The following is a 26,114-nucleotide window of genomic DNA, read 5'->3' on the forward strand; positions in this document are numbered from 1 at the left end:
AAACAACACCAAATGCAGAATGCTGACACAATAAAAATCACTGTGTGTAAGAAAAAGGGACAGTTCCCTATCATGGAAAGAATCAGACAGGAATAACCTCTCCCCCCCCACTACCACCAATCTGGAGCCTCCAGGATTCTATAGTTCATCACCCTTGATCCTCTGGGCAGAAGTCCCTCATGGCAATGCCAGGATGCCCCTCTCTGCCATAATCCTCCCAGCAAGCCCCACACCTGCAGGGTACCACAGAAGCCTGCTGTGGGACTGGAATTACCTGAGCAAACATCCAGTGCAACAAATTCAGTGTCAAAATAAACAGCAGCACAGGTGCCCCACCAGTCCATCCCATTTGTAACTAAAATTTCAGCATTTCATCTAAGCAAAGCACTTGCTGCACATGTGATAAGCTCTGAGCCCAAGCCCAGCAGGGCTGGGACATCTGGGACAGTTGTGACATAACCAGCACAAGGTGGGGATCCAAGGGCATCCACACCCTACAGTCACCACCAAAAGGAGACATTGGAGCCCCTTCAAGTAACTTAAAGGGGCCTACAGGAAAGCTGGAGAGGGCTGGAGAGACAGGACAAGAGGCAACAGCTTCCCACTAGCAGAAGGCAGGGATAGATGGGATAGTGGGACAAAATCCCTCCCTGGGAGGGTGGGCAGGCCCCGGCACAGGTTGCCCAGAGAAGCTGTGGCTGCCCCAGGATCCCTGGAAGTGTCCAAGGCCAGGTTGGATGGGTCTTGGAGCACCCTGGGATGGTGGAAGGTGTCCCTGCCCATGGCACCGGCTGGAATGAGTTGAAATTTCAGGTCCCTTTCAACCCAAATCATTCTGTGATTCTAAAACCCCTCCAGTGGTTCAACTGGTGAATCCAAAGCCCAGTGAGCAGGAAAACAAAAATTATGATGCTTTCATAGATAAACACACCTCCAAGCCTGCAGGCAAACTTGACCTGCAGCCTTTACCCCATGTGGTGTCTGAGCTCTGACGAGGGGCAGCTCCCCCAGCCCAGCCCCACAGCTGTGCACACCTGTGGGAACTGTCACCTCTGCCACAAACCACAGCCTGGGGCTGGGACAGGCTGTCCTTGATGGAGCATCCACCACGGAGAAACACAGGCACAAACCCACAGTTCCCCTGGGATGGGTTAATGGCATTTCAGGGACAGCCTCAAACCGCATCCTCGCTGGGAAAGCCTCTCCCCACGGGCACAGGCTGGCTGCCAGCCCTGCAGTGCCACGTGGGGCTGGCAGGAGGTGGGATGGGGACCCAGCCCCCACAGCTGGCAGGGAGCAGCACCCTGAGCACCCACTCGTGATCCATTTGCTTTCTACAGACACGGGCCGGATTTCACATTCCCTGTCTCCTCCGTGACCTCAACAAGGAAAGACAGGGAAACACTCACATTCCCTCCCATGCACGCAGCCTGAGTGACCCAGGGAACAGCACCGATGACAAACCCACTTCTGTGCCCTCCTCTGCCCACCGTAACTCATCTCTCCCTGCAGCAAGAAAGAAAGAGGTGTTGTACCCCCCACTCTCCTTAAAAATTGCCTTTCTCTGAAAAAGCATTCCTTGAACAAATGGCAGCAAATCCCAAGGCAGAGCTGCACAAAGGACACTTCAGTCTGCCCAGGGGAGGAGAGACAGGACCTTCAATGCCTAAATAAATGCAATTTGCTCGTTAAGAGGGGGCTGGGGAAGGTTAGGCAGAGGGGAGCCCCGGTTATTCACTTCCCCCAATTAACATTCCAGCAGAGCTGCTCTGTTTTCTAGGAACAATAACTTTTTGGGAAGGGGGAGTGATGCCCGTGGAGGCAGTGGATGGTCCTGGAGAAAGGAGACATGTCCACGGGCGTGAATCTGTGTGTGATGGGAACTGCCAAACAAAACCAAGACTAAATAAAGGTCTACCTTATGCAAAAAGAACCTGCAAAGTTAAACCCTTCACATCCCTGGACCAAGATTTGCCTTTGCTGATAATCTAAATGTCTTTCTGTGGCCAAGGAGGCCTGCACAGAAAAGAGGTGGCTTGGCCCTGTTTGGAAAAGGTCACCAAATGCAGGATACTTTCCAGCACCACTCTGTGATATTAACTTTGTCATCTATTTCCTTGCCAGGATGAAAAACCTGCCTTTCCTCCAAAAGGGCATTGATTTCTTCAGCAAAGACTTTGCAGCACATTTGGAGCTCCTGTGGCTTCTCCAATGCTCTCCTGAGAGAGGCAACAGGGCTTTTCTTAGACTCACACACAGGAAACAAGGAGAGTGACCCAAAACCAACTGTGGCTGGGATGGGAAAGCAGCAGAGGGACTCTGCATGCCAAGCACTGCCCATCCTGCCCAGCAGAGCCCCAGAACGCTCCCATGAGAGCTCTGGCAATGCAGGACAAAGCCTGACCGCAGAGGAAGTTGTGCCTGTTGCTGTCTCAAGTGCTGCAGGCCTGAAAGGAGCAGGCTCACCCTCGTAAAGCTGGAAGGAGCTCCCCGAGAACAAACAGCTCCATCCATACCCTGGGCATGTGTGCTGGGGCAGATCTACTTCACCACACTGCAGCTCCTGAGGATTCCCATGAAAATCTAGCTCAAACACACAGATGGCTGCAGCTCAGCATTCCCAGCCACCACTGTAAGCAAGAACAGGGCACCCAGAAGCAGGACCCTGGCTGGACAAACACCCATCCAGAGGGAGGACAGACACCCCCCAGAAGGAGCTCAGGCACTGCGACCACAGAGCTCAGTGACATCATCTGTGGCTGCCTGTTGCCAGGGTAGGTAAAGAAAACACTCTGATCTGCTGAATGCGTCAGGAATTAAACCCAGCTTGTTTAGTTGGTTTGATACCTCCAGGAGAATGTGCCCAGCTGACAGAGCTCTGGTCACGCCATGTTCAGCTGCTCCAGCTCCATGCGTCCTGTAGGACCCAGAGCAGGCAGTGTCCAGGGATGGTCCAGTTATTAATTCACTCACAGCAACACTCAAGCTGAAGATTTGCAGTCTGCCCACGTGGCTTCCCAGATGCCAAAGCAGCTTTGCTGATATACCAGGCGATAAGTAATCACGTCCAAAGGCTCTCTGGCGGCAATGCCATCTCAGGAAGAAGATGAAGGATGGCACAAGGGCTGTACCTCCTTGAGAAGGTGCCTCCTCACAGGCTCGATGCAGAAAGGTTAGGAAAGCTGGATCAGACCACCAGTATTGCCACAGAATTCCAGAATAGTTCAGGTTGGAAGGACGACCAGAGGGGTCATCTGGTCCCACCTCTCCGCTCAAGTGCATCCCAGAGCACATGGCACAGGATTGTGTCCAGGTGGGTTTTGAACATCCCCAGTGAGGGAGACTCCACAAATTCTCTGGGCAGTCTCTTCAGTGCTCTCCAAAAGTGAGATGAACAAAACACCACCCAGAGGCTCTTGGTAAAAGCACACAGAACTACAGAGCAGCCAGAGCTCTGGGGAAAAGGCTGGATTCACCTGAAGCCCCCTAGAACTCTCCAGGCACACCTCTTGCTTCCTGCCCAAATCTTTCCCATGGGCTCAACAACAGAAAGGCTCCCAGGACACTGTGGTCTCGGTGTCCTTTGGGATCATCGCAGGGCTCAACCCCAGGGCAAAGCACATGGTGCCTTTTCACAGCAAGCAAAGGGCTGCAGTCACAACAGACGCCCTCTCAGGCCAGCACCAGGCACTAGGACTCTACTTCCCCTGCTTCTGGGGTAGCCAGTGCTCTATCCTGCAATCCACTGTACAACACCTTGCTGCAGATGTCACCAGAGGTACCTGGTGGCCACATGGAACAGTGAATGGTCATCTAGACAAAACCTGGATGATCAGCAGAGTTATGGGCTGGGTTTGCTGCTGACTTTCAAGCCTGAAAGAGGAACCCACCCACAAAGACGCAGAGGCCAATTATTGAAAGATAATGACGCCCCTCCCCCTGAGGGGAAGCAGCACAACCCTCAATCAGAGCGGGCACAGGCTCCCTCCCAGCCCAGGTACCACAGCCCAGTGTGTGCCTCCTCCCTGTGCACCAGTTACTGCCACAGGGGAAGGCAGCAGGGGCTGGATCAGGGGCTGAACCAGGGCCCAGGCCCAGCAGGGACCTATCAATATCCCTTGGAGCTTCCTGACATGAAGCTCCATCCCTGCTCTGCTCCAGCAATCAGCTTCCTCCCTCTCTCCCCAGGAGGTAACAGGGGCATGGACAAAAGTATCAAGATCCCAACACCCCAAAGTTGAAACTGGGGTCTTTCCAGGACCCCACCACTCCCACAGGGGCACTGAGAGCATGTAGGATCATTCCAGGACAGCCATTTCATCCTGCTTTCCTCAAAGTGCCCAGAAGTGCTGAAATTTATCACAAGGCTGGACATTTCTGCTGTCAGGGAACAGGGACATCCAGAAGTTGAATGCTGTCATGCTGATAGCAGGACATCTCAGAAAATCTCCTCTCTACTTTGGAAAGTCACCTCTGTAAAAGCCAAAGAAACAGAGAAATTCTCTCCTGCAAAAACATCATTCAGCCTTCTTGCTCCCCCGCCAGTTGCTCCTGGGTGCCAGGTCCCCCTCTCCTGGGATGCCCAGAGGGTTCAGCAAGGGCAGGTTCAGCAAGCCAGCAACAAACACGTCCCTTGCCATTAAATGAGTGTCAAGAGCTCCACAGACAAAGCATCCATCTCATCTCTCCTCCTCCCAGCCCTCCTTCCCCCAGGGTGAGCATCTGAGGGTCTCACAGAAATGCCCCGATCACCCCACTGTGGCTGTTCCTGTCCTCTGATGGGACTGGGCTCAGACTGGAGATGTGACTGCAGCAGCAGGAAGGAGGAAAAACAGCTTCACATGTGACATGTAAATAGTCAGTGAAGAGACACAGAAATCTCCTTTTCTTTCCAGGAGATCAAGGCTCAGTTAAGCAAGTGGGGCACCTCCAAAGGCACCTTCCTCTGTGCAGCAGCATGGGCACCCTCTGCCTCTGCAAGTGCTCCCTTACAGAGATAAGGCTCAGTTGCTGAACCTTACCAGCCCACCATTAAAAAATAAAACACAAGTGAGATGAACAAAATGCTAATAGGAACCCCGGGTCAAACCGCCTCCCTGTCACCAGGGCCCTCCTCTTGCCAGCACATTCCTGTCACTAGTGAGGTCCCATCACTTCCTCCTCCCTCCTCAAGTTGCTCCTGGTGATGCAAATCCACCGTCTTTGTTTCTATTCTTGGAGTAAAACCAGAACCAAATAGCAAAACAGCTCTTAGGTTTCAGGATCCTTTCTTTTTCCATCCTTCCCAACTGCAACAAGGCCGTTGCTGCAGTCAAAGCAAGGTGACACCCGACCCCAGACATCAGCCTGCTCCCACCGGAAATGCTCCGCTAAATCTCCGACCCTAGAGTCCCCTTTGAGATCACTGCCAGCTCCTTCCTGAACCTCTGCTCCTCGGGAAGTGGCAGGCTTCTCCACAAGCCTCTTGGAGAGGGAGAGAAGCTGTGGGAGGCCTGCCAGGGGCACTGGGATGGCAGAGAGCTCTCTCCATCCCCAGTCCCCCTTCCACTGTCAGCCTTCCCCAGGGAGCTGAACCAGCTCCAGTCTGTGCCCCAGCTCACGGTGCCCATGGGATCCCGTGTGCCAGCATGAGCACTGTGCAACAAAGGGGGAAAGGAGAGACATGGCAAGCCCAGTGGGACAGTCAGCTCTGCCCTGAACATGCCAGTGTCCCATGGAGCAGGGTGGCACTGTCCTGTCACATCCCGCTGCCAGGGAGCTATTGAACATTGGGTCTCTCCCTGTGAGCCCCACAGGAGCTGCAGGGCAGGAGGTGCAGGTAAGACTGACTGTGTGCCGCGAAAAGCTATGTTCACATCGAGTTCTGGTCTGTAACAACACCCCCCAAAGTCCCTCCTGCCCCAGCTGAGACCAGCACTGCCCAGCAAGCAGCAAACCCTGTACAAGATGCTGGGACCTGCAGCAGGACAAGCATACTCTGGGAGCACCAGTGTCATGTCCCACCACTCACCCTGGTCACAGGTCACCCTGGAGAGTGGGCAGCAGCAAAGAGCTGAGCCTTGGCTCCATGTGCAGGGAGAGCAGAGTCCTGACAGTGCTCATTAATGATGGACAGTCAGATGTGACCACTGGGTGCTCCCCCAGTGCTATGGGGAGCTTCCCACAGACTCCCAGGCATAAGGAATGGGGAAATTGCATGGTACAAGAGAGCTGGAGAAAGGACTTGGAGTGGCAGGACAAGGGGGAATGGCTTCCCACTGCCAGAGGGAAGGGACAGATGGGAGATTGGGAAGGAATTGTTCCCTGTGAGGGTGGGCAGGCCCTGGCACAGGGTGCCCAGAGCAGCTGTGGCTGCCCCTGGATCCCTGGCAGTGTCCAAGGCCAGGTTGGATGGGTCTTGGAGCAGCCTGGGATAGTGGAAGATGCCCTTGCCAGTGGCAGGGGCTGGACTGGGATGAGCTTTAAGGTCCACCCCAACTCAAACCAGTCTGGAATCTCATGATTAAAAGACTGAGAACTCAGATCTCTGTAGGGAGAGCCAGGGCAGCTAAAATACAGCACTTCAGCCAGAGGAAGTAGGGAAAGCTGGAGCAGCGGAGGAGCAGCAGCTGTGGGGTGGGTGCGTGAAGCGCGGTGCTGCAGAGACCCCTTGCAGCACACAGCAGCTACTGCAGCCATGCTCCAGCACTGCCCAGCAGCTCAGAGACCCAGGATTCCTCATGGAAAAACTGCCTTAAAGCCCCCTGGTGATTTATCCAGCTCATCCCAGGCAGGCTGCACCTGGAGAGCCTCTACAGCAGCAGCTGATGGCACCCAGCACACTCAGAGTGCCACCTCCTCACAGCCACTGCACTCAAGTGCTCCCAGTCCTGCAGCTGAACTCACTGAGTCTCTATGAAGCCACAACCGTGTCCCAAAGGGCTTATTCAGGCACAAGCACCCCCCTGCAGGAATGTGCTTGTTGGGAAAGTGCTCTGAAGGACTTCAACCTCACGCCCTCAAAGCACTTTCTTTGCTGGCACACTCCAATTGCACAGGAAAGGCACATGGAGACTGCACCATTTGCTCACAAACCCGGGGCACCTGCCCCCCTCACAGCAAGAGGACACAAAGAGCTGGAGCCTGTGGGTCTGAACAGTAAGAGGACACATTCCAACAGCCAGATTTCCTTTCTGACATCTGGGAAACAACTGCAATGTGCTCAAGAGGAAGAGCAGAGGAACATATCTCCCATGGAAACAAAAGGAAGGACTGCAGGTAGACTAAGAGGCCCCATGGGCAGCAGAGGATGGGATTTAGTACACCTGATCTGAGCAGTGACCTGGCTGGATCCAGAGACCTGCCATCACAAACACATTCTTGCTGGTAAACCCCAGAAGAAAGGGAAATCGGGATGACAAAACCCACCAGTGTGCACTTTGGGATGAAAAGGAACAGCCCCAGCAGCCAGATCCTCTCTTGCTGGATGTCAAGGCCAGGAAGGGCCTGAGCAGCAGACATGTGGCCACTGACACTGTCACAGCCAGCTGTTGGGAGGGGACAACCAGCCAAAGGCAGGTGGAGAAGCTGAAGCATCTCCTCACACCAACCAGACACTGATCTGGGTCATGCCAGCACAAGCGCTCAAGCTCAACATGATGGAAGCAAAAACATTTGGTTTTCCACAGAGCAGGACCATTGCTGGCTGCAGCCCAAAACATCCCCAGCCCACCCTGTACTGCCAAGAGCCCAGACAGGGATGCAGTTCCAACCCAAAAAACTCTTTGAGTTTCAAGTCAGACCCCAGTCCTGCCACAGAGGAGGAATACTCCAGCTCACAAAATAGCATCTCATTTATTTTAAATCACTGTGGTTATTTTCTTTTTTCACACAAACTTCACATACCAAAGGACACAGTGCACATTTTTGGTGAGTCTCGCTTGTTGAAGCAGAGTAAAATTGGAAGTTGGCAAATGACTCTGCTCTCCTCCTCCTCAGCCCTGCTGCTTTCTGAGCATTTGATGTTCCTTGTGCAGAAATATAAATGGTAACACATCAGAGCCTGGAAACTTCATAGAATCATAGAATAGAATGCATTGGATGGGAAGGCCTGTTGTTAAAACTCATCCCAACCCCCTGCCATGGGCAGGGACACCATCCAATATCCCAGGTTGTTCCAAATCCTGTCCAGCCTGGCCTTGGGCACTGTCAGGGATCCAGGGGCAGCCACAGCTGCTCTGGGCACCCTGTGCCAGCCCCTGCTGTTCCCTCCCAAGGAACAATTCCTGCCCAATCTCCCATCCAGCCCTGCCCTCTGGCAGTGGAAGCCATTCCCTGTGTCCTGTCCCTCCAGCCCTTGTCCCCAGTCCCTCTGCAGCTCTCCTGGAGCCCCTTTAGGCCCTGGCAGGGGCTCTGAGCTCTCCCTGGAGCCTTCTCCTCTCCAGGTGAGCACCCCCAGCTCTCCCAGCCTGGCTCCAGCCCCCGGAGCATCTCCGTGGCCTCCTCTGGACTCTCTCCAGCAGCTCCACGTCCTGCTGCTGTTGGCCCAGGGCTGGAGGCAGCTCTGCAGGTGTGGTATCACCTGAGGGGGCTGAATTCCCCCCTCCCCTGCTGCCCACACTGGGGGATCAGCCTAGGCTTGGGGGGTTCTGGGTGCACACAGCTGGGGCAGGTCCAACCCTCATCCACCAACACCTCTAAGTCCTGCTCAGGATTTCTCTTGGTCCATTCCCTGCCCAGCCTGTGCTCGGGATTGCCCCGACCTGGGGCTTGTTGAAGCTGCTGCTTTTCTCTCTGCCAGCCATGCCCCATGCTCCACAGCATGGCCAGCCCTCGGCAGGTGGATCCAGGCTCTCCTCCCCAGAGCAAAGCCAGCAGAGGGAGCAAACACTGAGGGTTTGCAGGGGGAGCATGGTGGTTTCTCGCTGTGGTTGTTATATTTTGAATCTAGAGGTTATTTTGTGGGAGTTTGGATAAGTTATTTGGAAAGGCCTAGGTAAGGACCAAAGCCAGGCTCCATATTTTCTGGGAAAATGACACATCAGTCTCACCAGTACCCACCCTGCAACGGCAGCATTGAAATCAAACCAGAAGTCTGGTCCTCAGCAACAAACCCCTTCCAGTTTCAAGCTCAGGATCCCACATCTTCCGTGTGTTAATTTTAGACTCCTGTGCCCTCAGCCTTCCCAGCGCTGGGCCCACCTTTCTCACAGCCCGCAGGAGAGGCCTCACCCGTGCCAGCTCACACGGCTTGTCACAGACGCCTGGTGCCAGCCTGGCTTTGACAAAGCGGGATGCCTCACGCTGTCCCCAGCCCCACCAGAACTCCCACTCAACCAGCACAGCTTGCAGCATTCCCCACAAACTGCTCCTCTGCTTCCTAATTCCTCCCCCAGGAGACAGCTCCCTTCGTGTGGGAACGCTGGGAGCAGTCCCACAGCACGCTGTGCTCTTCCCGAGCCAGCGCCTCTTTACTACGGGCACCACAAAGCACCAGCCGGGACGTCACAAGCTGCTGCTGTAAATAAAACCACGCTCGCCGGAGAAATGAGCCGGGTACGTTTTGGTTTCGAGCTTTGCTGTGCCTGCTCACTCCCACACTAATTTGCAAAGTGGGGTGATTCACAGGGAGCCTCTTCCCAGCTCCCAGGGACTGCTCTCTAGGGAATGAGTCGCTCTCTGGCTCCAACACTTTGTTTGTCAGGTTTGGGTTTTTCTGTAAAGCACTCGGTGAACAAGAGTCGGCAAGTGAGCAGTGTGGGGAGGAGGGGCCGGGCACAGGAGTGATACACAGAGCTCAAACATCACCTGCCTTTGCAATTACCGCCCTCAGGCAGCCACCGCCACTCTGCTCTGGGAGCCGGGGCAGGCTGTGTGGAGATCCAGGATGACTCTCATTGCTCTGCTCCACCTCCTCACCAAGCACAGCTGATCTGCCTCTCACATGGTCATTTCTTCAACCCAGAGAAGCTGTGGCTGCCCCTGAATCCCTGGAAGTACCCAAGGCCAGGCTGGATGGGGCTTGGAGCAATCTGGGACAGTAGAAGGTGTCCCAACTCATGGCAGGGCTTGGGCTGACATAGTTTTTAGGGCTCCTTCCAAACCAAACTACCCTGGGATTCTATGATTCTATTTTTATATATTTATTTCTTTTTATCACACTGAACTACAGACACAGCCAGGAATCTTCTGCCTGCTTGCTAATCCTTTCTGAAATCAGGTATGAGAGCACATGGTTTGTAGCAGTGCTGGAACAGAACCCAATAAAATACAGCAAGGAGGGAGTGAGAATTCACTGGCACCACAGGATCGCGGCAGGGTGAGCATGACCTGTCACCATAAGCATCACACCAGAGCCTCCAGCACTGGCTGCACACAGGAGACAGCAGGCTGCACCCAGCAGACCTGGGGAGGTCCCTGCACACTTAGAAACAAGACCAAACCATTGGGATAACGCACAGATGGGTTCAAGGGCCTAGCTTGTCTCCAGCTCACCTGGCACCCAAACCCCAGACTGGGATAATCACACCCCATGGACAGGTGCTGCTCTGGGGTGAGGCAATTCCTGCACTCCCCAACATGACTGCAGTGACCACCAGGGACAGGAGGCATTTCTGGGCTGATCATTATTCAGTGGAACAGGAAAACCTAGTACCTGTCAGCTGATGCCAGCCCAGGTGCTGTCTAGTGACTCCAGTGAGCACCAGGTCTGTGCCACACAGCGAGTTCCTCCCTTCCCTGCCTCCCTTCCCAGGCTCTGCTATCCCAATTCACCCTGTGTGTCACCATTGCTTGGTCAGGCAGGGATTTCCTCTGCTCAGCTCATCTGCAGAACTCCCAAGACAAAGAGAGTCTAAGTGTTTCCTGCAGGGCACAGGCATTTCATATCAGAATCACTGTGGAAAAATACCACATACAAATAATAATAATTAAAAAATAAATTAGTGCATGAGAGTACAGAGTAAAATTAATTAGTGCAGAGGCAGGAATGCAACACAAACTTGAGTCACCTACTTGAAACCTGCAGGAACTACAGGGAGCCGAAGTGTCAGGGCAGCTGGGGCAGCACCAGGGATGCCACAGCAATGCCAAAGGCCGCTCTCCTCCACCTCCACTGCACAAACTGGGCGACTCCTCCACGATGCTCAGAGAGCAGCACATCATTTCAGAGCAGCACAGGGGTCAGGGTAGAGACCTCAAACCAAGCTGGGTCAGCATGTGAAACCTCAGGCACTGCTGGCTCCTCCTCTCCAGAGGCAGCAGGATCTGTGCCATAACATCACAAAATGAGCAGGCAATGCCAGAACAACTGGTCTAGATACAGAGAACCTGGAATTCCCATGGGGAAAAGGGAAGAGCACAATTCCCCCTGAGCCCTGCTGCAACCTGCACTGACTGTCCCAGCAGTGCCCCAGAGAGCGACTCAGCCCTGGTGACCTCTTTTAATGCTCCATAAGGTTAATGCTGAGTTTAACAGGGTTAATTCTGCCTTTAATGACCAGTCTTCCAGTGAAGACAAGGAGATCAGCACAGTCTGTAACTCAGCCATGTCTCACCTTTCCTCCGGCAAGGGACACTGCAGAAGGTCCCATCCCTGCTCCTGCTGCCCATCTCAGGAGCCAGCTGGGCACAAAACCAAAACAGCCCCTTGGCCATCACTGAGTCACCCCAAATAACATGCCCAAGGTCTCAGAGCACGGTCACAGCCTGGCCACGGTCGCTGCCTCTGTCACAGCTGGAGTGACTGGGACAAGGCAGGGGATCCAAGTGAGAGACAGATGTCAAAAGCAATCAGCTGCTCCCCTGTCTCCCAGGCAGGAATGCTGACAGCACTACAGGCCTTGGAGGAGTTAAAAGGAAAGGCTTATTAGAAAGAAAACTCGTTCTGACAATCACAAAAATTGGAATTCATTTAAAATTCCAATTATGCAAATTCCAGTAATCTGTACATGCAGATCCATCACACAGCAGACACACGCCACCAGTGACACGGCTGGAGAAATCCCACCCTGCCCAGTGCCCCAGGAGAAAGGCAGGGATGCTGGCCTCTGGCAGGCACAGCAAGGGCAGCTGCTCCGGACAGTGGAGCTGGGCAGGATTTGCAGGTGCTCCCTTGGCACTGAAAGATGTTTAGGCAGCCCTGGCAGCATCCAGCATGTCACCGCCAGGGAGCAGGGGAGCCAGACTCCAGTGTTTTCACATAAACTATAGCAAATTCTCTCTTGGACAAGCTCAGTTGCCCATGACCAGCACGAAGCCTTTGTTAGGCAGCACCCGATCAAGTGGATGTGAGGTGGATGAGCAATGGATGCATGTGGGCAACAGCTCTGCCCCATCACCATCCACCCTGCCATGGGAGGGTCCCACCCAAAGCCTCAAGAGCCTCTCCCCCTCTCTCAGCAATTCCCAAAATTCTATTTCTGGGGAAATTTAAAACCAAGCCAAGCAGCTGCATCACACAGCAAAGGTGGCTCAGACTATCAGCACGGAAAGAGCAAAGCCAGAAATCTACATTACAGGCTGGGGAAGTGCAACAGCCCAGAAAAATGAATTCAGCTTCTTCCTAGAAGATGAGCCACTATGATACAGCAAATCATGCTCTCTCCTCTACATGCTGTGCCATGCATGAGGAGAGCAGATCCCAGCAGTGATTCCTCCCCCAGCCAGGGCTGGGCAGAGCCGGTGTCACGCAGGGCCAGGGCACAGCACGAGCCCAGGAGAAGCTGCAACACCTTCAGCACAGAGATGGGAAGTAACTAACCCAGCCTTGGGAGGACAGAGCCCAGAACTGCTCTTGGAAATAATTTCCCCAGTTTGGCCGGATCTGTACTTTGAACTTACAAACCAGGTTCTGAGGCTGTGTCAGGAATGCTGGTCCTGTACCAGCCCAAGCCTCAGCCAAGCACTGCCAGTTCATCTTCCTCCACACTTTCTGCCTCTGCTGAAGGGGCCTCTGGAAGCCCTTTCCAAGTAGGATGAGTCTGCTTTTCTCAGCAGGTCTCATGAGGTCAGAATCCATGGCTGAGTCTAGAACAACAACTTTTACATTGGAATGAGCCAGAAATGATTTAGCAAGGAAAAAAACAACCCCACATCCCCATATCCAACAAAAAACCTGCTCTGTTCCTTGACAGACAGAGACAGTTCTGTGAGTACACCAAGGAAAGCTAAAGGTCCCCAAAACCTGAATAAGTCAAAGGCCAAATCAAACTGGCCACAGACAGCACAGAGAGGTGCTGGCATGGCACCGAGCAGGGAGGGACAGGGGGCTGCCCCACAGGAAGCGCAGAACCCAGTTCTCTGTAGATACCAGGACTCTGTGATTAAAACCCAAGTGCTTCCATCTTTTGTGCCCATCTCCACTGCAGCACAGAGGCTGTGGGGAACAGGGTCCACAGAGATACTGGAAAAACATCCCTGAAAGACAACGGCCCCCAACATCTCAGTGCCCTCCTGGGTACAGCTTGGAGCCACACATGCACGCAGACAGAACAAGCAGACAATTCCTTACCCCACAGCAGGGCCGCCTCATCTTAAACATCTCCAACATCTTTCAGCTGCCCAACAGGTGCCCCATCCTGCTTGTGCTCATCTCCATCCCTGAGGTTTCAAGAGCTTCCTGAGCCTGAGGCAGCAGTTCCCCCAGAGAAGGTTCACTGGCAGTGCTGGGACTGTGAGCAGCTCCCACAGACTTCCCCAGCTGCGAGACCGGAGCTGCCCTCCCAGGGGCAAAAGCGGTGGCTACATCCAACGATGCAGGCACAAGCAGGGAGCGTGAGCACCCAGACCCACTCTGCCCAGCTGTGGCACTGCCCAGGAGAAACCCCCAGTGCATGTGACCCCAGAGGGACCAGCCCTTCTTCTGGGGCAGAGGAAGTCTGTGCCTCCAGGGTCCCAGCAGATGTGTCTGCGCACAGCCTGGAGCAGGGTGAGCTGTGCTGCCTCAGCCCATTCCCTGCTCCATTCCCATTGTACCTAGTCCCTCAGCCATTGCCAATCAACACTGAGTGCTTCTCACCACTGACACCCGAGCCCTCATTACAACGGGGAAGGACATCCAAACCCCGGAGTTGGGTGTCTCTGGGAAAGACAAGAGGCAGAGCCCATTAAACATTGATCAGAGGCTCCCACAGCTGCGGTGCAGTCCTGACACATCCCTGCCATCAGGAGCTCCCAAGGGCCAGGAAGGTCTGAGCTGCCCCAGGGGCTCAGTGCCGGCTCGCTGTCGCCCCAGCCCCTCACCACTGGCCCCCGGCAAACCTTTGGAAAGGTGCAGTTCCTCACAGACATGTAGCTGAGGACAGGAAAACTCATTTCCTACTTTCAGCCTCGTTCCATGCTTTGGACAGCAATGCCCAAAGTCCAGGCCCTCATCCCACACTTCAGCCAGCTGAGCACCAGCTGCCCCGAGCCAGCGGGAGCCCATCAGGAGCTGGGGGAACAGGACCCCCCAGGAGAGGGGCTCTGCTCCATCTCCACGGGCTGGGCAAACTCGAGCTGCCGCCACCATCTCCTCCACCGCTCTGGAGCAGCCTCTCTTTCTGTTGTTTTACTAACGCTGGGCACAAAAATAGCTCTCCAAGATGTCAGTGTTTTTGGGAAGCTGCGCGCTCGCGAAGGTGGGGGCCGGATACTCACGAACTGCCGCCGCAGCTTGGTCCTGACGCGCTCGGCCTTGCTCTCGGCGGGGTGCACGGCGTAGCTCAGGGAGCCCAGGTGGTTGTCCACCGACAGGCTTTTCCTCATGTAGAAGGAGCGGGTGCGGAAGTAGCTGAATGGGGCATCCTCCACCGCCGTGCCCAGCTGGGGGGCCCTGGGGGGCTCCGAGCAGTCATCCTCCAGCCGCCACGCCTCCCCTGCGGAGGAGAAGGAGATGCCTCCCCATCAGAGCACGAGCCAGACGTGTCCCACCCTCAAGCTGGCTCTGGGGGTCCTTAGTGGGCATCTCTGGACCCCCTCTGGCCATGCCACAGCCATGGGGTACAGATGCTGGGAGCTTACTCAGAAGGCAGGTGCCTCCCGCAAATCCCCGCGTAACCCCTGCCCCAGGCAACAGCCCCTGCACCCAACATGCCCATCCCAGGTACCCAGTCCCCACCATCCTCCTGGCAGGAATTATCCAAATACAGTTAGAATCATGGAATGCTTTTTGTTGGAAGGAAGCTTGAAGCTCATCGAGGTCCAATCTCCTGCCATGTGCAGGGACACCTGCCACTTCATCAGGTTGCTCCAAGCCCTGTCCAACTTGGCCTTGAAGTCTTGCTTTGTGAATAGGAAAAATGAGCATCACAAGTGTTAGAAATTACAAAAGGATTTACTGCCATGTCCTCCTGCAGGAAAAAAAAAAAAAAAAAAAAAAAAGGGCAGAAAAACACAAACCTTTGCAGCACAGCCAGGAGTAAATCAACAGCCCCATGAAGGACAGAAGCCAGACCTCCCTTCTACCAACAGCAACAGAACAGGATGCAGCAGTGCAGGGTTGAGAGCCTCAGGGACAAACCTCACTAGCACTGTGACAGTGGGAGCAGGAGCAGAGGACAGTTGGCACCATGCAGGGCTGGTGATCCCAGAGCAGGACTGGCCACATTTCATTGCAACAAAAGGGAAGAACAACAAATCAACAGGAAATGTTTCCAGAATACCACTGCTGCGCTCTTGTCCCTTTGGCTCCGATTGTTGCCAATCTCCTCTTTACATCTGGAGCTTGCCCTGCCTCCTCCCCTCAGCCGAAATCACTGCTCAAGCCATGACAAACAATCAATAAAAGCTTCTTCTCAATTATTAGTCCAAAAGGGCATCTCACAGGACTGCCTTCAGGGGCTCTCCCCCTCCTGCAGCCTCTTACTAAGGCAACATCCTTTGCCTCTCAGTTCTGAAAAACCCAGCACCTTTGAGCAAGAACAATCATGATCCAACTGCACCAGGGCTGAGGAACAAAACACTTCTGGGGTTTAAAGCAGATAATGGCCCTTAGCCCCAATTCAGCAGTGCAGACCAGTTTACCCAGAAAGGCTGGGGGTTTACATGGAATACAATGAGACACAGGCTGGACTACAAGCCACCAGAGGAGGAGCTACCTACACACACTGCCAGAGGGCAGGATTAGATTGGACATTAGGAAGGAATCGCTCCCTGCTAGGGTGCTGAGCCCCTGGCACAGGTTGCCCAGAGGGGCTGTGGCTGCCCCATCCCTGGAAGTGTCCAAGGCCAGGTTGGACAGGGCTTGGAGCAGCCTGGTCTAATGGGAAGTGTCTCTGTTCATGACACGGGGTGGAATGAGATTATCTTGAAGGTCCCTTCCAACCCAAACCCAAACCATTCTACGAAAGAGGCAACCTAGAGCACAGCACTCCGAGCAGCGTAGATTTTTCCTCCCCTACTTTCAATTTAATAAGCTGCTGCTGCTCCTTTCCAAATGTCACCTCACACAACACAGGAACTGCTGTTTGAAAGCTGCGATTATTCCATGCACAAACACGTCAATCGGAGGCAGATCCAGACTGCCATCCCGAGATAGCATCGCTCTGGGAGCGCAGCAGGGAACGCTGACACAGGAGACACAGGGGACACACAGGGAAATTGCACACAGAAGGAGGAACCCGCCCCTGGCGCTCACCTGAGATGCCCCAGCCACTGCCTGTGCCCTCGAGACTGTCCCCTCCCAGCCCCACAGCGACACAGCCCCCACTGCTCTGCTGCCCTGAGCAAGGGGTGGCCAAGGCCACGTGCTGAGTGAGGGAAAGGATTCACACGCTGCACCCGCGCCTCTGTGCAGGGCACCTCACCCAAGGATGAGAAGTTGGGTTTCAAATCCTACAGAGCAGCCGGGCCACATCTGCTCTCACTGATCCCAGTTCCCCAAGGATTTTGATGCTTTTGGTCTCATCTCTCATCTACAAGAGCTGCACTCTCCAGCACAGGCCAGGAGCTGGACCAGAGACAGCTGCTCCCTGGACTGCCCAAGGGTAATCCTCACCAAACTGGGTCCCTCCTTCCTGCACACAGGGAGCCACCACAGGACCTTGTCTACACCAAAATGCTTTTCTACCTGCTGAAGGAGCTTGTCCTGATTGCTACCAAACAACTGATGATCAAGCCCAGAACGGTCACAAGGGGAAGATCAAGAAGTCAGAGAGTCACAGATGGTTTAGGTTGGAAGGGGACTAAAAGGTCATCTTGTTCCAGCCCCTGCCACAGGCAGGGATGTCACTCACTAAATCACACTGCTCAAGGTCCCATCCAGCTTGGAGAGAAAGTGCCAGGAACAGGAGCAAGCCCATCGACTGGTGGCCAACAATCCTCATTCTCTTGTGTCTTGGAGCTGATCACCCCTCTGCCACTCAGAGCTGTGCCCTCAACATCAGCACCTCTGGAAGATTTTCTGACCATCTCCTTGGGCTTGACAATAACAATTCCTGCAAACCCTTTCTACTGAATTTGAGGTGTTGGGGAGGACACACATCAAAGGATGGAGGGGACAGCAAAGACAGAGACCCGGTGTCTCTCCAGTACATCCTCTACAAGTAGAAGAAAAGTTAATTCCATGGTCCTGGCCTAAGCTCAAATCCAGGTGTTTCCTTGTAGCTTCCTTCTTTTCCTCCCATGGGCACAACTCCCAGTAAACTCACCCCAACCATGCTACGAGTTAACTTCTTCCCAGACCCACAGCAGGGCATGGAGCCAGTTCCTGAAGAGCTCTGCATGTTGCCTGACAGACAAGGGAAAGTGGAGGCAGAAAAGTGCCCCAGACTGGTCTGCTCCTTCCAGGTGCAAGAAGGGGGAACTGCAAGGGACCAGGCATGTAAACCATGCAGTGACTTTCTGTGCAGGCTGCAGCTGGCCAAAGGCTGAGAAGAAGCCCCTGCCTGCTGTAGGAGGAGGGGAGAGAGCAAAGGAGGGTTTTTCCTCAGTCCCACTCCTGACTCTTCAGGGGAACAAGGGATGAGAAGCAACAGGCAGCTCATTGCTCTGTGCCACCAGCATGCGTGAGACCTCCTGGCAGACTGCAGTGTGACACCCAAGGGATAACAGCTCAGACAGGGCAGGCACTGGCCCTCTTCAATCAAGCCCCATTTGTGCTTATTGTCCCCTCATTCTGGGCTTGTAGCCATAGGGATTTGGGGTTAATCCTGGAACAGCTCCAGGCAAGGGGTTGAAGCATATAGGATGGAGGGGAAGAGCTCACAGCCTGTCCCAGCTGACCACACCTGCACTGTTATGGGTGACCTGCAGGAGAAAAACCAAACCAGACCAGCAGCAAACCCAGACCTGCTGACCAGCCCAGCCAGTTCCTGAGCTCATGGAATGAGGTGGAAGGTTGTTTTGAAGGGAAAGAAGAGGCCTGGGAGGCTCAGCAGTCACAGGCTCAGCTCTTCTGCCCATCTTCAGGGCCTCAGCTCCCCACCAGGTGCCTTGGTGTCCTCACAAGGACCTGCAGAGGAGCTGTGGTGTCACAGCAGGACAACCTCCTGTGACTGCCCATCAAGTGCCAGGGCACATCCCTCCTCCAGTGCTGCCACACTAGAGCCATGGGACACAAAGGAAAAGGCTGAGGAACATGTCTCAGTGGTCAGACAAGGATGTCACATCTCATCTGTGCCAAAAATAATCACTTCTGCCACCTTGCTTGGTGATTCCTCTGCTCATGGCCCGCAAAACAGCAGTGAGCCAGAGTGCAGTTCCTTCCCAGAGAACTGTGAACTCTCCCTGAAGATGATCTCCTCACCTCTCCCAAGGACAGCCCTGCTCCTGCCATGTCCCAGTGCATGAGCCTCTTCCTGAGCTGGTTTTGGTCCTGTGTCCCCCCACCTTGAATGGGGAGTGGTAGTACCTGCTCACAGCAAATTCACCACTTCTTTAGGGAAAGGACCTTATCTGAGAATGATGGAACGGTTTGGGTTGGAAGAGATCTTAAATCCCTTCTCATTCCACCCCCTGCCATGGGTAGGGACACATCCCACTATCCCAGTGCTCCAAATCCCATCCAACCTGGCCTTTGACACTTCCAGGGATGGGGCAGCCACAGATTTCTGGACAACCTGCTCCAACTTCTCTCCATCCTGATACTCAGCAGCCCAGCTCTTACTCATAAATCCTTATGGGAATCCTGCATTCCTTGTCAGCATCCCAGGGCTCGTTAACCTCCAGTACCACATGCTGCTCCATTCCCATCGTGCTGTCCAGATGTCCCACCCTGTCATTGTCAAGATGGCCACAGCACTTAAGAGTGCTCCTTTAAAAAACTTCAGGGGGCCTCAAGTATCAGTACCTCGTTATCTTAAATACCTTCTCTGCATCGCAGTCCCATGTTATTTAAAAAGTCTTCCACACCTTTGCTAAGTTGCAGTCCTATGAACAACCCCACACAGCTCTGGCTCTTTCTCTCTTCATTTCTAGCTTGCTGCTTCCTGTCCCTTGCTCCTCGCAGCATGGCCAGCAGACTCCAACCGACCGATCACTCCACCACCTCACTCACTCCTTTATCACCCATAGCTGTGAGGACAAGGCTGTTCCCACTCTGTGTAATTAACACAGCTGCAACACATTAGGGGCAAGAGTGCCTTCAGCACTATCTCTAGCTGTTCTCCCACAATCTCCCCTTTCTTTTCTAATTATGAAGTTGAGCATTTCTAGAAAAACATGCTTAGGTAAATTCACATTATGACAAATTCACATATTTCTCCTAGAACTAAAAGTTATATAAACGTTTAAATACAACACATATGTTTTACTAGCAAATAAGCACATTGTACTGAGTAAATCATGTGGAAGCAGTGGAAAATACTTTGAAGCTCTCACTACACATTGGTTAAGCTGACAGCTTTGAAATGTCTGCCTTAAAAGATCTGAGATCCACTCTCCTATGTCAGTAGATCAAGTTTGTGAACTGTTTTTAGACAGTTTGCTGGTAGTTCTGTTACTTGATGAGCTATCTCCTCTTGTACTTCTTGAGCCTTCAGGTTTATTAAGAACACAGTTGTCCGGGTTGGTTTCAGAGATGGCAGTCTCCTGCTCTTTTGCAGCTTCCTCTGCTGTCTTCTGGTTCAATTTACCCTGCTCAGACATTCTGAAAAACTGCTATAATTCCAACTGCCTTTCTAACATCTTCTGTTGGTCCTTGCTAGTTATGTCACACAAATGATCAACAGCAACGTGAGTCCCATGTCCCCATTAACAGTTCTGAGTGCCAATCTCCATGCCGGTCCTTCGGAGAGCTTGATGCACCGTAGTCAACCTGGATTGCAGTTTGTCATCAATATAGAATGTGTCCTAGAAATGCATGTTACCACACAGATATTCATACACAGTATTTTACATCTTCAGAACCACGTGCCCTCTATTGGAACGTACAGAGTCTTTGCCCTGTATTACTTGTTTGATGAATGTTTCAATCTTCTTCGCATTTTTTCTTTTCCAGTATCCACAACCAATCATTGCTCTGCTCTTCCATTATGCTTTGTAGCTGAATAATCTTTTCTTTTCCTGCTACATCATTACATTCCTAGGGGCTCACTTGTCCTCTAGGTGTCAAAATCAAGGCTGGACTGGCAGCTTCACCTGCTGCTCTCAGCTTCGCTGGGCTCCATCTCCGCTGCACCTCGCCCTGCAGCTCAATTGCAAATCACATCAGTGTCACCGTATGTTGCTGTCAAGGCAGTCACGACGCTCCTTAGATAAGTTATGTCCCATTATTACTAGCTGGTGGCTCACCTGCTTCCAGGTGTCTTGATAGGAGAAAAATCACGTCTGGATCTCACTGTGGCTTCCACACTCCACTCTCAGCTCCACCAACATTGCCCCCCCACTCTCCTCTCAGTGGGTCAATATTGCCAGTCACTAGGACCCCACATCGGTCCAGACCGGGTATGTCATTCTGACTTTAGTATCACATCATTCATGCTTTCGGATCACGTCGGGGTCACCATCTGCTGTCGTCGTTGCCGAGATGGCCACAACACTCAAGAGCGCTTCTTTAAAAACTTCAGGGGGCCTCAAATATCAGCACCTTGTTATTTAAAAGATTTTCATACCTTTGCTATGTTGCAGTTCCACGAGTCTCTCCACACAGCTCTGGCTCTTTCTCTCCTTCTCTCTGCATTTCTAGCTCACTGCTTCCTGTCCCTTGCTCCTCGCAGCACGCCAGCTGACTCCAACTGACTGCCCCCTCCACCAGCTAACTCACTCTTCTATCACTCATAGCTGTGAGGACAAGGCTGTTCCCACTCTTTGGTAACTAACACAGCTGCAACATAACAGGGGCAAGAGTGCCTTCAGCACTATCTCTCTCTGTTCTCCCACACCACCCTGCCAGCAGTGCCATCTCTTCTTTTTTCTCCTCAGGGACAGCATCCTGACAGCCTTCATGAGTAACTAATTAGCAATTCCTAACTGAGCCAGGAAAAGAACATGGGAGAATCTGGACAGAAAACCACACATTCATTCATCCACTGGTCTGGCTGTGGAGGGAGCCCTCCAGTCTCCAAGGGTTTTCTTACTCCTTCTCCTCTCGGCATCCCTAGGCCCTTCCAGCCACGAGTAAAGTAAGATCTTAAACACCTCTTGTGTGCGCTCCGAGTTTTTGTGACTCGCACTGTGCAGGGAGGGCTGTGCACGGGGTTTGCTCCAGGACGGCTGTTCCATGGAGCACGAGCCTGTCTGCACTGCCAGGACACGAGGTGTCTGCAGCAGAGGGTGAGGTGTCCACAGTGGGTCTGACTCACACGGCAGCATCACCCCACGGTCTCGTACCAGCCTCCCACTCCCTTCCTTCACCGCCAGCACAGCTCCCTGGAAGCACCAACAGAGCAACTGGGGACCTGTAGGTGTGCAAGGGAGCTCGGGATGCCATGTCCTTCGTGGTGGAGGCTACACAACTTTCCCACAGGTTTACTCCCCTTCCAAGACCTATTTGAACAATTTGATGAGGTGAAGGAAAACCCACAGGTCCCACACAGGGAAGCAGTGGCTCGGGTGCTGCAGGACACCCAGGAGCTCTGTCATGACAAGAGTGGCAGGACGGGCTCAGCGATGTGCAAAGATCCACTCTGTGCACAACTTTTGGGGGAATTAGTAGCACCAGGAAATGAAATGCAGTCTGCAAAGCATCGAAATTAATCCAGGGTTTGGACAGCTGTTCTGCTGAGCAACACAGGGATCTGACTGTGAGAGGGATAATTTAAAAAAACCCATAAAAATAAAAAAGTCCAAGGGTGCTGTTTGAAGGGAGCTGTTTTATAAGGATTTTATTCAGCTCTGGACTGTCAGCCCTGGCTTGCAGGCTTTATCTTTGTTTCAGTGTTAATAACCCCCTTTCCCATCAATTTTATAGTCCCAGCGTGGTTCTGCTGGCACCAATAGCACTGAAACACTTTGGCCATCAGCGGCTTTGCCAATAAACTTGCTCAGAGCAGCTGGCCCAGCCATATTAGTATTTCATCAGGATCAGCATGAGAGTAGAAGAACATGATAAAAATCCTCAGGGCTGACCCAAAGGCCAACACACAGTGCTAGGCTGGGAGCATTTGCAAATCTCCAAGGCCAGGGCTGTGGGAAGGGCGCAGCGATGATGTTCCTGCCACCGCTCCAGGTGGAGACCAGCTATAAGTGCCCTGAAGCTGCTTTGTGACATAGAAAAGTGGCACCTGGGACTGTTGCATTGGCCAAGGAGGCCCCAGCATGGTATCTCACCCCGGCACCCTCAGGCAGATGGCTCCAAGCATCACATCCCCACCTCGGGTGGCTTCCAACAACCAACTCTTCTTTTTCACCAGCATAATATGAAAGATGGGGAGATTTAAGTATAGCGCTCAAAGAAAGACTCAACCAAGGGCAAAAAAACCCCAAAATTCACCAAGAAGGGCTATTTTCAGAGCAGAATAAACTCCACATGGGCTAGAGTTGGATTTGTGCCTCTGGAGAAGCAGGAAAGCTTTGCTGGGACCCTGCAGATACAGAGGGGTGGGCGCTCACCCCAGCACTCACCGGCAGAAGGGACCGTGCAGCCTTTCTGGTGCTCAGGGGCCGAGGGCTTCTTGTAGGGCTTCTGCTCCGGCATCTCGTCCCTGTAGGCCGCGGGCTCCAGCGGCGGCAGCCGGCTCAGCACCGGCGACTGCGGGATGCTGGGCAGCGTCCGCGACTTCCCCAGGAGCGGCCGCTGCAGCTTTCTGTCCAGGGACCTGCAGGGACAGGACACAGGAGAGCGCCTTCAGCAGCTGGGACAGGACACAGGACACAGGACAGGGCCTTCAGGAGCTGGGACAGGACACAGGACACAGAATACAGGCCTTCAGGAGCTGGGACAGGACACAGGACACAGGACAGGGCCTTCAGCAGCTGGGACAGGACACAGGACACAGGCCTTCAGCAGCTGGGACAGGACACAGGACACAGGACAGGGCCTTCAGCAGCTGGGACAGGACACAGGACAGGGCCTTCAGCAGCTGGGACAGGACACAGGACACAGGACAGGGCCTTCAGGAGCTGGGACAGGACACAGGACACAGGACAGGGCCTTCAGCAGCTGGGACAGGACACAGGACAGGGCGTTTCAGGAGGTGGGAAGGGTCCTTCAGGCCAGGCCTGTCCTCTGTGACACACACACAGCTCCTGGCTAAGCATAGCAGCCTTCATGGAATCATGGAATTGTTCAAGTTGCAAAAGCCCTCCAGGATCAGTAAGTCCAACCATTACCCCAGCACTAAACAACGTCCCTAAGTGCCACATCCACACATCTTTTCAACATTTCCAGGAATAGTGACTCTACCATTGCCCTGGGCAGCCCATTCCAATACCCTAAGACCTTTCCCATAAAGAAATTTTCCCCAAGATCCAATCTAACCCTTCCCTATCAGCACAGTTTGAGGCCGTTTCCCCTTGTCCTGTCCCTGTTCCCTGGGAGCAGAGCCCGACCCCCCCGGCTGTCCCCTCCTGTCAGGGAGTTGTGCAGAGCCACAAGGGCCCCCTGAGCCTCCTTTTCTCCAGGCTGAGCCCCTTTCCCAGCTCCCTCAGCCTCTCATGGTGCTCCAGCCCCTTCCCCAGCTCTGTTCCCTGCCCTGGACATGCTCCAGCCCCTCCAAGTCCTTCCTGTCATGAGAACCCCAGAACTGACCCCAGGACTGGAGGTGCCCCAGCAGTGCCCAGCACAGGGGATGGGCACTGCCCTGGGTCTGTGGACACACCATGGCTGGTACAGGCCAGGTGTCACTGGCCTCTTGCCCACCTGGCCCAGCACCACACTGCACCCTGTGTTAGCAAAGCTGCTGCTGTGCCAGCAAAGCCTTCTCCCCTGGCCAGGTACTGTAATTAGGATTTGCATGTTGAGCTGCAAGGCACAACCAACACAAAAAGAATTCAAGCCCCCAGCCCACCCCAAAACTCCCAGATAATCTGAGTTAACCAAATAAAGAGACCACATGGCTCAAGACTGAAGGGATAAAAATTTCCTTTGAGACAGTGAAACCCCCATTAAACATCATCCACAATACCAGAAAGGGATTTGAGGTAGAAAACAAGGAAGTGAACAGCTACTAGGGAAGGTCCAGACTCCAGAAAGCCAGACTCACACAGCAGGGACTGCAGAGGCCCTCAGGGTATCATGGAACATGTAAAAACACAAATGCAATGTCTCTGCGAGGTCGAAACTCAACTGAGTTTGATGATAGGCTCCAAATCTGCAGGGGTGACCAGGGCACACCTCCATGTGTCAGCATGACCATGTGCTGCCACCTCTTTCCCAAAGGCCAGAGGCAGCCCAGGCCTGCAGCGACCTGGGACCATGGCCCCCTCCTCCTGCTCCAGCCCAGAGCCAAGGGATGGTCCTGAGGAGCCCCCCTCAGGCATGACACTGGCCCAGGCCATGCTCCAAGGATCCCAGAAATGCAATGAAAAGGAGCAGATCCCGGCATTGTTGTGGGGTGCCACGTGCTGAGGATCACCCCAAGGCTGTTCCTTGTCCCCTGCTTTCACAGAACCTGAGCAGAGCCCAGATGAGCTCCCCAGCACAGCCCAAGGCTGTTCCAAAATCATAGAACCACAGAATGCTTTGGGTTGGAAAGGACCTTAAAGATCATATTCCAACCCCCTGCCATGGGCAAATTGCATAATGAATGGTACAGATCCTTCAAATTGCCATCTGAAATTCAATTCTTCACTGCTTATGCTCATTTGTTCTTGTGCCAATATTAACCTTTAGCTTAAATAATTATCCCCCCTCTACAGCGTTAGCTCCCATGATTAATTTTCATTATAATGAAGTCCCAGCCCCTTCTGCCTGCATTTTTCAAGGCTGATTAACACAAGTTCTTTCAGTCTCCTCTCACAAAATTAGCTTTCATTTCCCCTTGGATATTTCCACACCCCTCACTGCCTTCCCTCTATCTTGGACTCCGCTTTCTCCACCCATCCTGGAGCAACATAAATCCCAGGATGGTTTGGATAGGAGGGAACCTTAAAGCCCATCTCATTCCAACCCCTGCCATGGGCAGGGACACCTCCCACTAGCCCAGGTTGCTCCAAGCCCCAGTGTCCAGCCTGGCCTTGGGCACTGCCAGGGATCCAGGGGCAGCCACAGCTGCTCTGGGCACCCTGTGCCAGGCCCTGCCCACCCTCCCAGGGAACAATTCCTGCCCAATCTCCCATCCAGCCCTGCCCTCTGGCACTGGAAGCCATTCCCTGTGTCCTGTCCCTCCAGCCCTTGTCCCCAGTCCCTCTGCAGCTCTCCTGGAGCCCCTTTAGGCCCTGGCAGGAGCTCTGAGCTCTCCCTGGAGCCTTCTCCTCTCCAGGTGAGCACCCCCAGCTCTCCCAGTCTGGCTCCAGAGCAGAAAGGCTCCAGCGTGGTGATCATGCAGACCTGAGCTCCTGGTGCAGACAGCAGGACAGCCCCTCTGCCTCCCTGCACGTTCTACCACTAAATTTTATCCTATTTCATGCTCCAGTGCTCAGGGTCACACAGGCAGAGTCTCTCATGCCAAAGCTCCCTACCCTTGGTGCTCTCCTGTCACTGTGACATTTGTCACGCTAGCTCTTCACTCCCATTCCGGACGTGGCAGCAGCTCCCACGTGGTGCCAGTCTGATGTTCCTCAGGAGAGCAGACACGGGGCCAGAGCAGTGCCACAGCACCGTGCAGCCACCTCCCAGG

At 53.6% G+C, this 26,114-nt stretch overlaps 1 protein-coding gene across 8 annotated transcripts in view; it reads right to left on the reverse strand.

Annotated features, from left to right (window-relative positions):
• LOC120759782 (ankyrin repeat and fibronectin type-III domain-containing protein 1-like) overlaps positions 1–26,114 on the reverse strand; it is a 243,601-nt gene that overhangs the window by 142,483 nt on the left and 75,004 nt on the right. For 6 of the 8 annotated variants that reach the window (XM_040079396.2, XM_040079395.1, XM_040079398.2 and 3 more), the window contains 2 exons: positions 22,960–23,153; positions 14,617–14,834 (listed from right to left, as the gene is read on the reverse strand). In XM_040079396.2, the coding sequence (XP_039935330.1) occupies positions 14,617–14,834; positions 22,960–23,032 (291 nt within the window). In that variant the 5' untranslated portion in view covers positions 23,033–23,153. Of the gene's footprint in view, positions 1–14,616; positions 14,835–19,263; positions 19,443–22,959; positions 23,154–26,114 lie in introns of those variants that run through there. The other 2 variants (XM_040079394.2, XM_040079400.1) reach the window with 2 other exon arrangements.

The sequence above is a fragment of the Hirundo rustica genome, chromosome 15 (genome assembly GCF_015227805.2).
Source record: "Hirundo rustica isolate bHirRus1 chromosome 15, bHirRus1.pri.v3, whole genome shotgun sequence".
Classification (NCBI taxonomy): domain Eukaryota; kingdom Metazoa; phylum Chordata; class Aves; order Passeriformes; family Hirundinidae; genus Hirundo; species Hirundo rustica.